Consider the following 16,817-nt stretch of genomic DNA (forward strand, 5'->3'; position numbering starts at 1 on the left):
AAATCCTAATGGCATATCATACCACTAAGCATACCTTAAAAAGGAAGTGTGTTGAAGTCAGCAAGAGGAAAAAAAAAATCAAGTCACATATAAAGCAAACTACATCAGAAATCAGAAATAACAGCTGATTTCTCAATAGAAACTTTGATAGCCAGGAGAGGCTATTGTTCTCCTTGGTTACCCTGTAACCAGGGGGAGAAGGTAAGTCCCTACTGCTAAGCAAATCATGCCCTTCAGAAACAGGGTGCGAAGGCACCTGAAGGTAGCTGACCTCAATGTCCTCTCCCTGAGGCCTGGCTCTCATGGCACCAAAAGGTACCATCCAGGTTCTCCACGGAAGAAGGCAATGAACACCCTTGGCTGCTACGCTGCTTATGAACCACATCAATAACAGCATGACATCATACCCTAAGAGTGACTAGTGGTACACAGACGCTGGTGTTACCAACAGCTCTATAACTGGACTTAAGACCCACTCAACAATGGGAAACCATGCCTGGTACTAAAAACCTACATACCTTGGTGTTACTGACAGCTCTATAATTGAACTTAGGGCCTAAAAAAAAGAAAGAAAGAAAGAAAGAAAGAAAGAAAGAAAGAAAGAAAGAAAGAAAGAAAGAAAGAAAGAAAGAAAGAAAGAAAGAAAGGAAAGAGAGATACGAAAGAAAGAAAAGAAAGGAAAAGAAAGGAAAGGAAAAGAAACGAAACGAAACGAAAAGCAAAGCAAAGCAAAGCAAAGCAAAGCAAAGCAAAGCAAAGCAAAGCAAAGCAAAGCAAAGCAAAGCAAAGCAAAGCAAAGCAAAGCTGGGCAGTGGTGACACACACCTTTAATCCCAGCACTTGGGAGGCAGAGGCAGGTGGATTTCTGAGTTCGAGGCCAGCCTGGTCTACAGAGTGAGTTCCAGGACAGCCAGCTGGAGCTATACAGAGAAAAAACAACAACAACAACAAGAAAAGAAAGAAAGAAAGAAAGAAAGAAAGAAAGAAAGAAAGAAAGAAAGAAAGAAAGAAAGAAAGAAAGAAAGAAAGAAAGAGAAGAGAAGAGAAGAGAAGAGAAGAGAAGAGAAGAGAAGAGAAGAGAAGAGAAGAGAAGAGAAGAGAAGAGAAGAGAAGAGAAGAGAAGAGAAGAGAAAAGAAAAGAAAAGACCAGACCTATAAGAACACAATAGGAAATCATGCCTGGTACTGGAAACCTAGCTTCAATACCAGTGAAGTCAATGTTACTGGAGAACCTATAACTATGAATTTACTAAACCATGATAATCCCTAACACCGATCTATAAACATAAGTCTTTATACACACAGGGAAGTGTAGTCTTCAACCCTCATCAAAGAAACTTCTCTCAGCACTAAACAGAGACTACTACAGAAAACCACAACCAAACATAATGCAAAAATGTTGGGCCCTGTCCCAGTGGAGACATCTATAGAGTACTACGACCCCTAAGGCTCAGGAATACTGCAAAAAAGACAGCAGAAAGACTGTAATAAACAGAGGTTCGGGGCATTGGCAATGATATCATGTCTCCTATCAATATCAGAAGGTACACCCACAGAGACGTTACCAACACGACTGTCCTAACATTAGCTGAACAAGGGTGACAGCAATGAACATAACACACAGAAAAGCCTGGATGACCTCAATGCTACAGGAAAAATGACAGGCAGCTGAGAAAAGCTGAGAGCGGATGTGGCCTTCCACGGTAGAGCATACCAGTTAGCTGTCCACTGCCAAGTAGTCAGCCACGATGGCACAAACAGGTAACATTACAGGGACTCAGCAGGTAATGTTTAGGAATATGTGAGTATATGCATATATGCATGTACTCACAGTAAATAAACAGGCCATGTATTTGAAGGATAGTGGGGAAGGAAAGAAAGGGAGAAATCTTATAATTAAATTACAGTCTCAAAGTAAGCTTCAGTTTCCTTCCAGTTTATAAATATTAACAAATCACCTAAGAAATGACAAGTTAAAACAAAAACCAACCAAACACTTTGATTATTCTGTGATGGAATCTTACAAGCTCAAAAAATATAAGATCAGTTTATTAGCATATTTTAATTTTATTTATGATACTCCTCCCAATTTCTATAAAACTTACCTGATAAGGTTGAAGTATTCAGGTAACCATCAAGGCAGGGGAGAATGTCTTTGTAGTAAGGCTGCATTAAAGACTTGTCAATGTGAACTGACCATTCTTTAAGGGCATGTAGACCTATTTCTGCCAGTGGCATATGGCTCAGGCCCAGCTTGAAAGCCATCTATATGTCAATACAAAAAGGAAAACCCATCAATTATGTTTATTGTTTCTAATTAACATACTTTCTATTGTTAGTCCCGAGAAACTGTTGAAAGTTAGTTAGTGGACATAGTTCAAAACACCAGAGGAAAAGAAACAAGAGCAGTCCACGGCTGGGGATTTACTGCAGGCTTTCAACACATGCAAGACCCAATTCTCAGATCAATTTGTAGGGGAGGAGCAGATTAACTTCGGTTATTAAAAACTACCAGCTAGGAAGTGATCAAGCTTACTGCTGGGTCAGCACCTGCTTTAACTTGGCATTTCCATGTCTTCTAGGAAACCAAGTGGTGATCAAAGTTAAGGGTCTACTCAAGAAAACACACCTACCCGCAACGCAGGAACGTAGGCTCTAACATCAAGCTCAATGATGTCATGTGGCAAGGACAGGACAAAGGTCAAACAGGAGGCCAACAGTTCATCCTTGTACTGCTTCATCTTAACTGATACCTTAGCAAGAAAGAACATACAAAAAAGCTGGGTTTCAGAGTACAGTTTACAATTTGAAAATTAAAAATAAAACCTCTTCTTCTTCTTCTTTTTTTTTTTTTTTTTTTTGATTTGGTTTTTTCGAGACAGGGTTACTCTGTGTAACCCTGGCTGTCCTGGAACTTACTCTGTAGACCAGGCTGGCCTCAAACTCAGAAATCCGCCTGCCTCTGCCTCCCAGAGTGCTGGGATTACAGGCGTGTGCCACCACTGCCCGGCATAAAACCTCTTCTTCTTCTTTTTTTTTTTTTTTAAAGATTTATTTACTTTTATTTATATGAATACACTGTGGTTGTCTTCAGACACACACCAGAAGAGTACATTAGATCTCCATTACAGATGGTTGTGAGTCACCATGTGGTTGCTGGGATTTGAACTCAGGACCTTCGGAAGTGCTCTTAACCGCTGAGCCACCTCTCCAGCTCCCATAAAACCTCTTCTTAAATGTGAAAAACAAGCATGCAGCCTTTGTCATAACTACATTTGCTTAAAAACTAAATGCTAGGGCTGGTGAGCTAGCTCAGCGGGTAAGAGCACTGACAGCTCTTCTGAAGGTCCTGAGTAAAAAAATCCCAGCAACCACATGGTAGCTCACAACCACCTGTAATGGGACCTGATCCCTCTTCTGGGGTGTCTGAAGACAGCTACAGTGTACATATCTGTAATACATAAATAAAGAAATTACTTAAATACATACATACATACATACATACATACAATGCCAATTCCCAGAAAAAGTTAATTTAAGTACTTATTCCCATTTATGTAAAGCTTTTTATATAAAGTTTCCACTTTTTATAAAGCTAAGAAAAGGGATGAGCTATGATCAATGTACATTATAGATATACAAAAATATCACAATGCAATCCATTATTGTAAATAATTATTTATTAATATTATTATATTTGAGTTGTTATTACTCAAATGGATTATTTTCCTGAGAATTTAAGCAGTTTTTGGAGCAGTGATTTCCTGGGTGAAGCTTTTAAAAGACCTTACTACCAGGACAAATACGTCATCCCAATATTTGCCTACCTGAGGAGAGAGGAACAGAAGCTCAAGGACCACCTGGCTACACTTCAAAACCCTGTCATGTAAAGGAGCCAGAAAGATACCTCAGGAAGTAAAAGCACTTGCCATCAAGTTTGACAAAGTGAGTTTGGCCCAGGACACACAGTGTGGAAGAAAACTGGCTTTTTCAGATTGATTTGTGACGTACACATGTGTCATATACACAGACAATAAGTAAATTAAAAAAAAAAAAAACACCACCATCAATAACTTTAATTTAATTTAAAAAATTAAAATTCCACAAAATACCTGCAAAACTCCACCAGGTTAATGAAAGCTGAAAAATCATTTGGTTTAGCAGGGTGCAACCCATCAACCGAGCATATAAATAAAAACTCACTCACGATCTGAATTTTAAAAAACAATTTCCAAGGTTAGAGAGATGGCTCAGTGAGTTAGTGCATTATTGAGCTGGTCTCCAAGACTGTTGACCAGAGTTTGGAATCCACATAATGACATGAGAGAACCAACTCCTGTAATTTATCTTCTAACATGCATATGTATACCATGATACATATGCACCCATAAACACGTACGGAAATATATCAAAAATTGAAGGGGAAAAAAAGCTGGCCTGATAACATATACGTTTGACCCTAGCACTCAGAAGGCAGAGACATACATATCTCTATGAGTTTTAGGATAACCTGGTCTACATAGTGCGTTCCAAACCAGCTAAAGCTGCATAATGAGACCCTATTTCAAACAAAGGAGCAAATACAAAACTCAAAAAATATATATATATGTATATATATATATAAATAAATAAATATGTTGCTAATAATCACTTCAATTTTTTAAACTAAACATCCATTTAAAAAACCTTGTAACACATTAAAACAAATTACTTAAATATTACCTCTTTGCCAAATTTTGCAAATAAAGCAAAGCAAGAATGCTTTTCTGAATCTTCAGGAGAATGTTTCAGACTCTTTGGGCTAATTCCCTGTCAAACAAAGCAGCAAACTATTATGTCAAGCAAAAATCAAAAACTTTCACACCCTCATCTCCCACTTCTCAATCTTTCTCCAGAGGTTCAATCCTTTTCATGTTGCCATCATCTAGTTTGGAGAAGGGAGACTCAGTTCCAAGGATGCACTCGAACAGATTTCAAGCAGAAGCAGAGCAGGGGGAGTTGGGGACTGCCCAAGCCATAGGAGATGCTCAACTCTATCCCTTCTTCGTCTTCCAGTAAAGATACATTGGCTCCACCTAAGGCTTTTGTGTTACCAACAGGAGCTTCAGCTGTACAACTTAAGTCTTTCCCAAACTTGATGGCACCAGGACATTTGAAGGGTTTGTAACATAGATGTCTTGTAGACTCCCAGAAGTGTCTCTGACTAGCAAAATCTTGAGAAAATCTGGGACTTCTAGAGTAATATTTTGGTCCCAGGATTACTTAGAAGAGTTGGTAATTTTATATAATTATCGAGATGCTTAAAAAATCAAAGTAGAAAATGCTACTAACTTTTTAAGAGTCTTCTAATTAACACCCACAAACCAGTTTTCTTTTTAATCATCAAAAGTAGACTTTAAAACTACATATGCCATAAGCACTCTATAAACACAAGAGCCATAAAAGGAACGCAAGAATTGTTCAGGTTCCTAAGAAACACTTACCTCAAAATATTTTATTTTCCTGGCATTTTTCACTGCAATAGAAAGCAATTTGTAGAAACCACTGATGAGTGGCAAGCGTGTAGACTGTAAGATTAACTCATATGCAAATGAGTAAACCCATGGCTCAAAAAAGCCTACTTGTTTCTTAGGAAGAATCTCCCTATAAAGACAAAATATTTCAGGAAGAAAGTTTTATCCTATTAATTCTTACTAAGCTGTAAAACAATGAGACAAAAATATGAGCTGTAACAGTGATGGACAATTCCATGTACAACACTGTTAGACTTTCTAGCACCTTTAAGGATATTTATGTTTCTTTTTTTCCTGCCTGAGATCTTGTAACTTTTTAGAAAAAGCACACACGCACACACACACACACACACACCCCAAAAAGCTAAGTCTAAACTGCTAGAAATATTTTAAAAGTATACAGAAGTAATTTTAGATTATAAGTCATTTACTATTTTAACTCTTACATTTTATACAAGCGCTCTCCTCTATTACAGTTATTAAACAGATTTTCCCTCTTAAAAAATTAAAATTCTACAAAATACCTGCAAAACTCCACCAGGTTAATGAAAGCTGAAAAATCATTTGGTTTAGCAGGGCGCAAGTTAGCAGCTGGATCTGAAGTTGGGATCTGCCAGACATCAGCAGGGCTTCCATCCTGAAAAAGTTTCTCAGATCAAGAACTGTTCCATTTACCACATCATTCATTCAACAAATAACTGTCCAATGAAACTGTCATACAGAAGTGCTTTATACAGAAAGAACACAAAAGTGAGAAAGACATAATCAAGTCTTTAAGAATTTTAAAAATGAGAACAGAAACAGAAAACCAAAGGACTTATAAGAAAAAATTGAGCCGGGCGGTGGTGGCGCAGGCCTGTAATCCCAGCACTCTGGGAGGCAGAGGCAGGTGTATTTTTGAGTTCAAGGCTAGCCTGGTTTACAGAGTGAGTTCAGGACAGCCAGGGCTATACAGAGAAGCCCTGTCTCAAAAACAAAACAAAACAAAACAAAAAACAACAAAAAAAAAAAAGAAAGAAAAATTTGGACAAATATGAAATATAGGTGGGGAGGGAATTATCTTTCCATTTTAAAAAGTTTTTAAGCCAAGGTGTAGAGTAGGCTACACCCTTGAACTCATGGCAGTTGTACTGCTTCTGCCTCCCAAGGGTTGGAAGCCAACACATAGCCAACATCAGGGAAGGGCTGTATTTTTTAAAATAATGATAACATCTTGACTGAGACAAACTTCAGAAAGGAGAAAGTATCAATAATGGAGCGCTAGTTTCTAATTGCTACATAAAAGAATAATGCATAATAGATACTTATTTTTGGAAAATATATGATTTTATTCTATTTATTTATGTATTTTTTAAGACAAGGTCCTACTCTGAAGTCATCCATATAAGCCTCAAATTTGATATATAGTCCAGGCTGACCCTGAACTCCATATCTTTAAAATCTAGAATTACAGACATATAAGACCATGCCCAGATCAGTTTTAACCATAATTTTAAGGTAATATTCTCAAATCTGTTTTAAGATATAATTTTTTGTACTCAAATTCTAAAGTTAAACAACAAGGAAATATACAAATATAGTGTAGTAGTGCATCTTACAATCCTGGCATTTTAGAGTTCAATGCAGGATTGTGAGTTTAGTGCTCACCCTAGGCTATATAGTGGACAGTATTTCCAACAAAACAAAAACCACAGAGTGAGCCGGGCAGTGGTGGCATACACCTTTAATCCCAGTACTTGGAAGGCAGAGGCAGGTGGATTTCTGAGCTCGAGGCCAGCCTGGTCTACAGAGTGAGTTCCAGGACAGCCAGGGCTACACAGAGAAACCTTGTCTCGAAAAACCAAAAAAAAAAAAAAAAAAAAAAAAAAAAAAAAAAAAAAAAAAACCAGACAAACAAACACAGAGTGAGAACTGGCGAAAGACTAGGAGACCAGCTGTCACAGAGGTGGCAGGTGACATCAGAGGAAGAGAAGTGACTAAAACTAACAATGCCAGACATGTTCTAAATTGTAGGTGGGCTTGCTGTTAATACAGTTCCAGGAAGCATCTTTAGGGAAGGTTTGTGTTTACATATGTTTATGTATAATTTAAAGCTGGGACATACTGACATGGAAATCACTATGAAGCTCAGGATGGTTTTAAACTCATGACAATCTTCCTAACTAAATCTCTACAGTGCCAGAATTATAAGAGTAAGGCATCATATCCAGTCCACCTTAGGTGAATGGTCTTATTTTTTTAATTAAGATTTACTTTTACTTTTGTGTGTGTCTGTGTGTGTGTGTGTGTATGCATGCCTGAAGAGGCCATGCTGGACCCTCTGGAGGTCAGGTGGCCGTGGGCTACCTGAAATGGTGCTAGCCATACATGCAGGCTCGCTGAGGCCAGGTTTTGTTTTGTAATGCAGGCTTGCCGTCAACTTGCTATCTGAGCTTCTCAAAAGTTGTTATCAAAAATAGCACCACACCTGACTAAAAAACATTATTTTAACACACTAACCATATAAATTGCTTTTTGAATACTCTTTTGATAACATTCTATATATTGGATTACATTCAACAAAAAAAGCACCTAAGGCACATTAATCATCACAAAGAAACCTATTTCCCTTTCTCCCTTGAAGATGTGCTATTGTCCCAAGTATACAAAGGGTTGCTATTGGAATGATACAAAGTTACTGATAGGCTCTGCTAACCTCCTCCTCTCCAACAGTCTGTTTCTCCAGTGTAAGATCCAATTTTTCCACAATCTTCAAAACTGATCTCATAAATTCATCATAGAGTAAACGATTCAGACTTTTAAGGGAGGAATTCACAAAGAGAAATGTTTCATCTCCTAAAATAAAATCCTGTAAATAAAGAAAAATATAAAGAGTTAAAAAATAATCTTAGATTAAAAATTTTATAAGCATTAAAATGTGTACTTTCAGAGGTATGTGTTTACTGAAATATAATGGAAATAATATATGAACTGTGACTAATTTGCCTGGAGGTTTAAAGCTTCAAAACTTAATATATCTTTTCACAGTATTGTTACATTTTAAACACATAGTATGATTTAATATTGTGTACATGGACGTGAATGAGAGAATGCTGGTCAGCTGTCACAGCATTTAGGTTAAATTGGTTTGTGTATCTGTGTATAAACACACACCGGCATAATATAGCTTGTGTTCTCTCTTAATCTCTCCTACCTCCCTCCATCTCAGTTACTGAGGACTAAATCCTCAGTAAGAGAGGATTTAGTAAGGGTCTCTTACATCCCAAGCAAGCAAGGTTCCACCAAATCACACTACAGCTACTTACAGTCTTCTTTGATGGGATCTCATATAGCCCAAGTTGGCTTCCACCTCAGAAGCAACCACATCCTCAATACTGAGGTTATTTCACATCCAAGCTGTACGTCACTATTACACCCATCCACTTGATATACTATTTAAAGCCAATTTTAAAACAAAAAGAAGAAACTAAGAATGTATGGCTTTTGATAGGACAGAAATCACCTGTTGTGAAAAATTTCTTATCCTAGACTGTTAATGTTTTGTTGAGGTATGCTAGCCACCAGAAACCAAAAAATTATCACCTGGCAACATATTAGGCAAAAGGAATTATTTTAATACAAGTGATATAATTAATAAATACATATTGACCCCCAGAATTATTAAACAAACTAGATTAATCTACCCATCAAACAGACAGAGGTGGATGTAGCACAGTGGAAGAATACATTTAGCATATTCAAGCAAGAGATAATGGGTAGGGGAGCATAGAGAGGACAGGAAAGACTCAGACAGGCAAAGCAGAGGAAGGACAGATTAAGTAAGGAGAAAGAGAAGGACCTTGTAGAAGGAGTATTAAAAGTTAACTTGTTTTTTCAATGCTGAAGAACAAATCCAGGATTCTGTGTGTGTGTTACACAAATGCTCAACCACTGAGTACCATCATTAGCTCCCATTTTACTTTACTTTTAAGTGCTTTGACTTACACTATTGTAAGTATGCTTTAAGAAAGAACTTTCTGCAGGACAGCGGTGGCACATGCCTTTAATCGCAGTACGTGGGACACAGAAGCAAGCAGATCTCTTGTAAGTTCTAGGTATGTTCTACGGAACAAGTTCCAGGATAGCCAAGGCTTCACAAAAATTGAAGTCTTGAGAAAAAGAAAAAAAATTAAAAGTTCAACAAAATTCTGAAATAAATATCTGACACTGTTCTAACTAGTATTTATGTCAACTTGACATAAACTAGAATCATCTGGGAAGTAGGAATCTTAAGTGAGAAAATGCTTCAGAGGACTGGCCTGTAGGCAAGGCTTTGAGCTTTTTTTGGTTGATGATTGATATAATGGGAGAGCCCAGATAACTGTGGGCAGTGCCACCTTTATGGCACCAGTCCTGGATGAAAAAATAAATAAATAAATAAGCAAGCCAAGAGGAGCAAGTTAGTAAGCAGCCTTAATGGCCTCTGCCTTGCTTGGGGTCTCCAGGTCCCCGTCCTGACTTCATCAAGGATGGACTGTGATATGGAAATACAGAACAAAACGCTTTTCTCCCCAAGTTGCTTTTGGTCATGGTGTTTTATCATGAAAACAGGAATGCAGACTAAAACATCTATAACTATGGAGATGCTTTGTTTTATTTTCCTGAAATAGGGTGTCTTGTCTGCTTGATTTTTAGTTTGTATTTGTTTAGTTAAACCGCTCAATAAAGATGAGAAGTGGAATACTTTTATAGCTTTCACATTATAAAATTTGGCTGGAGTTGGAAGCAAGAGTATCAGGGGGTCAAGCTGATTCTTAGTTCCAGGCTTGAGCTACATAAGAGCGTGATTCAAAAAATAAAAAAATAGCTTAGAGAGATAGCTAAATAAACAAAGGCATTTGTCCGCAAGTCTTACAATCCGAGATTAATCTCTGGGAACCACTTGATGAAAGGACAAAACTGGTTATTAGAAGTTGTCTTCTGACTGCCACATGAATGTGTGGTAAGCTCCCCAAATATGGAAGGGCAATAAAAATATATATAAAATTTTACCTCCATCTGGTCACAGCCTAAAAGATGCTGAAAAAGATCCACATAGTCTTTGTACGTGGGTACTTTCCACCTGCCTGTTCTGACTTCCTCCGAGGCCCAACGGTTCTCTGACCTAGACTCAACATCCTGGAGAAGAAGACAAGATCCCATTATTGACTGGTAGACACACAAGACAGCTGATGTCAGAACATAATGACTTACAGAATTTTCTAAACTAAAACAGCAACCAATATAAATTCTGTAATAAACTAAAGAAAGTAAGACGACATAATGAGAGCACACTGGAGAGGTAAGATGCTGTGGATGGCCCTGGTGCTGTTTGTATTTTGCGGTTAATTCCGCTTTCCCAGGAGGGACTGTCTGGAACAAAGAGTGAACCATGTACTCAGGTGACTTCTTGTGAACCTTCCCCTAACGAATAAAGGAACCAATCACTGAGCGAGCAGGCAGGACTTCTGGGTTACATAGAGGAAGAGAGGAGGTAAGGGAGGGAGAGATGGGGGCTTTCGGGCAGGGATAGCAAGAGGACAAGATGTAGCTACTGGTGTCTCCAGGTTTAGATGGCGAGTCGCCACTAGAGGACTTATATTTAATATGGGTCACAGGATTAGGATGCCCGTTAATCTGCCCAACACTGAGTTACCACTGATTCTGAACTAAGTTTGTGTGGTGTTTTCCTTCATGCAGCCACTCGACTGGGTTCCAGAGAGAAAGGTATGGCAACAAAATGTGGGTTTGTCAGAAATATATCACAAAAGGCCGTGGGAGTTTTAAAACATGGGGATGGCGTGGAAGTGACCCACCAGTGGGAACTTGGTGAGTTAGGTGAAGAGATTTCAGAGCTCTGAGTCAGAGAGTCTCTATGAAATGAGAACAGGCTAGCCACTGCCCACCAATGCCTGGCCAGCCAGCCTGCCGATGCCATGCTGACAACAGTGTGGGTTCTATTTTAGTATTTCCTGCAACAGTAAGACAACGACTATAGCCAATGAGAAATTTTAACCCACCTACTTACCAAACCCTACAAATCATCCCTCTTCTCATGTGATTCAGACTCTAATTCCACTGAGAGTTAGCGGACAGAGTTCCGCTAACATGTATACATGTATATCTTCTCCTAGATACGCGATTCTTTGTAAAGATATAGGTGTCAGGTACAGCAAGATACCTCAGCAGGTAAACACACTTACTACTAAGCCTGATGCCTTGTGTTCAATTCCTGGAACCCACATGGTGGAAGAAGAGAACTAAATCTTAAGCATTGCCTTCTAATCACCACAAGCTCACTACAGCATGTGCATACACACACACACACACACACACACACACACACACTGAAAGAAAAATGTGTAAGTATATGTAACATCATTTTATTCCTTAGAAGTATATTTGTCCAACAGAGGCTGATATTCATACATGAAACTTCAAAATGTAAGGCATGGGTGAGATGGCCTTAGCTGGCAGACTGCTTGCCTAGTATGCACAAAAGCCTGGGTTCAACCCCCAGCACTACATGAATGTGGCACGCTGATGTACACCTGTAATCCTAGCACTTATAAAGCACAGGCAGAAACATTACAAGTGATATTTGGCTACATCAAGTTCAAAGGCAGCATGCAATGTATAAAAATATGTCTCAAGAAAATGGGTGATGGTGGCTAAACTAAGAAAGGCTTTTTTATATATTTACTGCTGAGACAGTGTTTGTAACATCCAGTAATAAGAGCACGTTTTGAAACTTTAGAATCAGAATTTACCTTTTGAAGGACCACTGGCTTAGAGCATATTCTAATTAAACCTTGATGCACTAAAAATGAAGAAAACAAAATAACAATAAAGGAAACATTAAGAAGCACAATCACTCAATAAAAATGATCATTACTTTATGTGAAATTTGTTAATATTTCTAGTTTTAAATTCTCAACTATTGAGAATCAGAAACTGAAGTTGGTCTGGGAACACATCTAACACCTCAACATTTGGAAAGTAGAGGCTGGACAAGTGTGGAGCTCAAAGTTGCCTAGGCTGCATAGTGATGCTCTGCCCAAAATAAATAAAACAAAATAAAAATAGATTCAGAAGCCAAAAAAAAAAAAAAAAAAAAAAAAAAAAAAAAAAATCCATAGCACAATGCCCTGTGGAAGAATCTATTACAGTATTATAGTTACCTTGTCAAACAGACATCATAAAACTGCCTTCTAACTATTTAATGCTTGTCTAGGGCCACACAACTCTGAATGTACTCCATCTTGTCTAAAATTTTAAGCTTAGAAGTATCTCTCTACAGTGGGCAGCAGGTAATGCAGATACTCAGAACCAGTCAAGATGCTGAAAATCAGCCTTAAATGGGGTACCTATATTCCCACCAACGCCCCAAGGCTCTGGAATATCTTGGGAGAAGAGTGAGAAGAATGTTAAGGGCCAAAGGCTGAGGAGGATGCTATGAAATGCTGTCTTCTAGACATGGCATGGCCACCATATCTACAAACTCACTGTAGCTAGCTGCACAAGATCAAGTCAACAAGCAGCAGCAATAGGACTATTAATAGGTTTTTAACAATGAGAGAGAACATGGAGGGGTAAGTGGGAGGAAGAAATGGAGGGTTCATACATGGAGCAGGAGGAAGGCATTGTGGTAATTTATATGAGAATGACACCCATGGGCTCATTTATACACTTGAAATGCTTGGTACCTCGGTTCATGAAACTGCTTGGGAAGGATTAGGAGGTGTGGCTTTGTGGGAAAAGCTGTGTCACTGGGAGCAAACTTTGAGAGTACTAAAACCCTTGCTTCTTCTCTTTCTCTCTCTGTGTGTGTGTGTGTGTGTGTGTGTGTGTGTGTGTGTCTCTGTCTCTCTCTGTCTCTGTCTCTGTCTGTCTCTGTCTGTCTCTCTCTCTCCATCTCTCTGTCTATCTCTGTCTCTGTCTCTGTTTCTCTCTGTGTGTCTCTCTCTGTCTCTGTCTGTCTCTCTCTGTCTCTCTCTCTCCATCTCTCTGCCTGTCTCTCTATTTCTCTGTCTCTCTCTCTCTGACTACCCTTGCAGATCAGATGTGAGCTCTCAGCTACTGCTGTAGCACCATGTCTGCCTATCTGCTGCCATGATTCCTGCCATGATGATCATGGACTAACTAAATTCCCTGTATCTATGAGCAAGTCCCAATTAATGCTTTCTTTTATAAGTAGCCTTGGTCAGATTGTCTCTTCACACCTATAGAACAGTAACTAAAACATGGGAACATATAATCCAGATGTGTTGTTTACATCTTTGAAATTATCAAAAAGAAAGTAAAAAATTCTATGTAAAAAAATAATAGGTACCATTGACTCCAAAGTCTAATAAAAAAAAAAGATTTTGATCCATCAAAATGAAAAGTTTTCACATGATACTACCAGAGGACCCCGTTATACCACTCCTGGGCATATACCCAGAGGATTCCCCAGCATGTAATAAGGACACAGGCTCCACTGTGTTCATAGCAGCCTTATTTATAATAGCCAGAAGCTGGAAAGAAACTAGATGTCCCTCAACTGAGGAATGGAAACAGAAACTGTGGTATATTTACACAATGGAATACAACTCAACAATGAAAAACAATGAATTCATGAAATTCTTAGGCAAGTGGGTGGAACTAGAGAATGTCATCCTGAGTGAGGTGACACAATCACAAAAGAACACACATGGTATGCACTCACTGATAAGCTGATGTTAGCCCAGAAGCTTGGAATACCCAAGAAACAATTCATATATCAAATGATGCCCAAGAAGAAGAAAGGAGTGGCCCCTGGTTCTGGAAAGGCTCAGTGCAGCAGTGTTGGGGAATACCAAGATAGGGAAGTAGGAAGGGGTAAACTGGGGAACAGGGAGAAGGAAGAGGGCTTATGGGACTTTCGGGGGGGGGGGGATCCTGGAAAGGGGAAATTATTTGAAATGTAAATAAAAAATATATCAAATAAAAAATAACAAAAAAAGTTTTCTAAAATTAATATATGCACAAAGAATTAGGAAACCAGATTTTCTTTAAGTATATCAAATAGCATGTTAAATGTTTAGCATTTACCACATTAAGAATGAAAATAAGGGGCAAGCTTACCCACAGCACTAATGCAATTCCAGTGAACTGGTCCTTTCTCTGCTAAGGCTAGGAAAACTTTTACTATTGCTTTACAACACACCAACTGCATTTTGGGACTATACTGAGGGAAGCTGTCTATCTGTACCACCATGAGATGTTCCAGTACTGGAGTATATACCTCTGGAACCTACCAGAAATGGAGAAAAACTCAAAATTAGAACAGGGAATAAATAGAATGTCTTATTATAATATGTAATATGCTATAATGATATATATTTTTTAATACATAATATATAAATAGTAGAAATAGTACATATATAGATATATACTCTATTTTATTATAATTGAAGTAGTCACAAGTAAATATGAATTCTGACTTGCTAACCTATGTAACTATTGTAGCTGCCAAAATCAAACTGAGTAGTATTTACAGCACACTTCTAAGTGGCTATCTGAATCTTTAAGAAAGATGGAAAAGGTAACACCTATTTTTTTCTGCTCCAGACTCCAGCTTCTTAAATCGTGTGTTGTAATCCAAATAGGATCATTCAATAAACTATGGGGATCAGAAGATATATCAGAATAGTAAAACATTTCCAAATACCCAGATGGCAAGTGATTTTTAAAAGATCTAGCATGTAAAGACCAGGAGGTACGGGGCTGAGGAGATATCTCGGCGTTTAAGAGCACTGGTGCTCTCCCAGGCTAAGATCTACTCCTAAATGGCAGCCCACAACGGTCTGTAACTATGTGTCCACGTAATCTAATGCCTTCTTCCAGCCTTTGAACAGCCAGGCATGCATGTGGTGCTCAGACACCCATTCAAGCAAAATACCAGACACAAAACAGTAAACCAATAAGAAGTGAAGGATCCAAGACATTTCTACAAGTGCTTGCCTATTGTGTCACATGACTTGATGACATCCTAGCTTCTGAACATCATATAATGTAGCCAATATGTACTGCCTGAAACACTTCAATTCAAATTCAAAACTGCATTATGAATTCATCTTTTTATTTGACATGCTGGGCTTTTCCTCTTATAGAAAAACAATGACTAATAAAAAAATTGATATTTTTCTATCATTCGTCACAGCGTGTAAGTATTAAATTATTGTATCTTTGAATTATGTTGTATCAGAATGTTTGACTGTAAAAGTTACTGTCAAGGCTGGGTACACACAAGGCTAGGCAGTTGGAAGTACCTATTGCCCTTACAGAGGATTTGGTTCCCAGAGCCCACAAAGTAGCTCACAGTTCCCACGGTGTCGCTCTAGCGCCAGGGGCCTCCCTAGACATCAGATACACGTGAGGTGCATATTCATAGATGTAGGCAAAACACTTGTATGACTAAGAAATAAAAATAAATATAATCTGTTTAAAAAGAAAAACAACAGGATGTCTGCCTTTTCTGACTTAAGTTCCATTAAAAAAAATTAAAAAATCATTAAATGAATAATGGCTTGGTATTAGGCCAGTTCTGAAATAGCCCTAAATATACTTCTGCCAGTTTGTGCTATACATTTATGCTAAGACGCATTCTCAGCTTTGGTTGTTGTAAAATAACTTACCAATTCTGATACTGTACATCCTATAGCAGCAAATAGTAAACCAGGATTTAAATCTTTATGTAAAAGTAAATAAATAATCCATCTCATTAGTATATAAATTTCCTTTAATCTTTAATAAATGGTAAAATTATACAGAAACCAAAGTATTTTAAGATAAATTTAGTTATTCTTTATTATTAGAAAATATTTGATTTGTTCAACTATTTATATATCCAGAACTGTATCAAAAATTCCCTGGTTTTAAAAAAAACAAAATCAGGAGTAGAAACAGTTTTAGTAAGCCTGCTTCAGATAACAACAACAAAACCTATGACACAATTACTAATAAGCTGCCATGAGGTTCACAGGGGGACCGACACCGAGTGCATTCCATATCATTCAAAGTTCCTCGTGGAGGGTTCTGCTCCTCCACAGAAGAGAGGGCCCAGGACAGGGTAGGGCTTCACGCGTCTGTCACAACCTCCTCACCTTCCCCACACATTTTCCCAGCTCCTACTTAGGCTTACTTTGCACAAGTCAGTTGGGATGTCTCAGGCTTAGAACTGTGGCATGCCAAACCTGGCTCAACTGAAAGCCAAGAACCCTCTATAACTGATACCTACCCCAGTACCTCAGCCTGAGTCAGCGA

At 38.2% G+C, this 16,817-nt stretch overlaps 1 protein-coding gene across 4 annotated transcripts in view; it reads right to left on the bottom strand.

The window, feature by feature from the left end:
- Prkdc (protein kinase, DNA-activated, catalytic subunit) overlaps nucleotides 1-16,817 on the bottom strand; it is a 210,698-nt gene that overhangs the window by 173,659 nt on the left and 20,222 nt on the right. For all 4 annotated transcript variants that reach the window (XM_052158779.1, XM_052158780.1, XM_052158781.1 and 1 more), the window contains exons 13-21: nucleotides 14,637-14,805; nucleotides 12,302-12,351; nucleotides 10,545-10,670; nucleotides 8,209-8,361; nucleotides 6,038-6,150; nucleotides 5,484-5,643; nucleotides 4,723-4,809; nucleotides 2,634-2,753; nucleotides 2,106-2,265 (exon numbers count right to left, since the gene is read on the bottom strand). In XM_052158779.1, coding sequence (XP_052014739.1) covers nucleotides 2,106-2,265; nucleotides 2,634-2,753; nucleotides 4,723-4,809; nucleotides 5,484-5,643; nucleotides 6,038-6,150; nucleotides 8,209-8,361; nucleotides 10,545-10,670; nucleotides 12,302-12,351; nucleotides 14,637-14,805 — 1,138 coding nt within the window. The remainder of the gene's footprint in view (nucleotides 1-2,105; nucleotides 2,266-2,633; nucleotides 2,754-4,722; nucleotides 4,810-5,483; nucleotides 5,644-6,037; nucleotides 6,151-8,208; nucleotides 8,362-10,544; nucleotides 10,671-12,301; nucleotides 12,352-14,636; nucleotides 14,806-16,817) is intronic.

This window comes from Apodemus sylvaticus, chromosome 15 (genome assembly GCF_947179515.1).
Source record: "Apodemus sylvaticus chromosome 15, mApoSyl1.1, whole genome shotgun sequence".
Taxonomy (NCBI): domain Eukaryota; kingdom Metazoa; phylum Chordata; class Mammalia; order Rodentia; family Muridae; genus Apodemus; species Apodemus sylvaticus.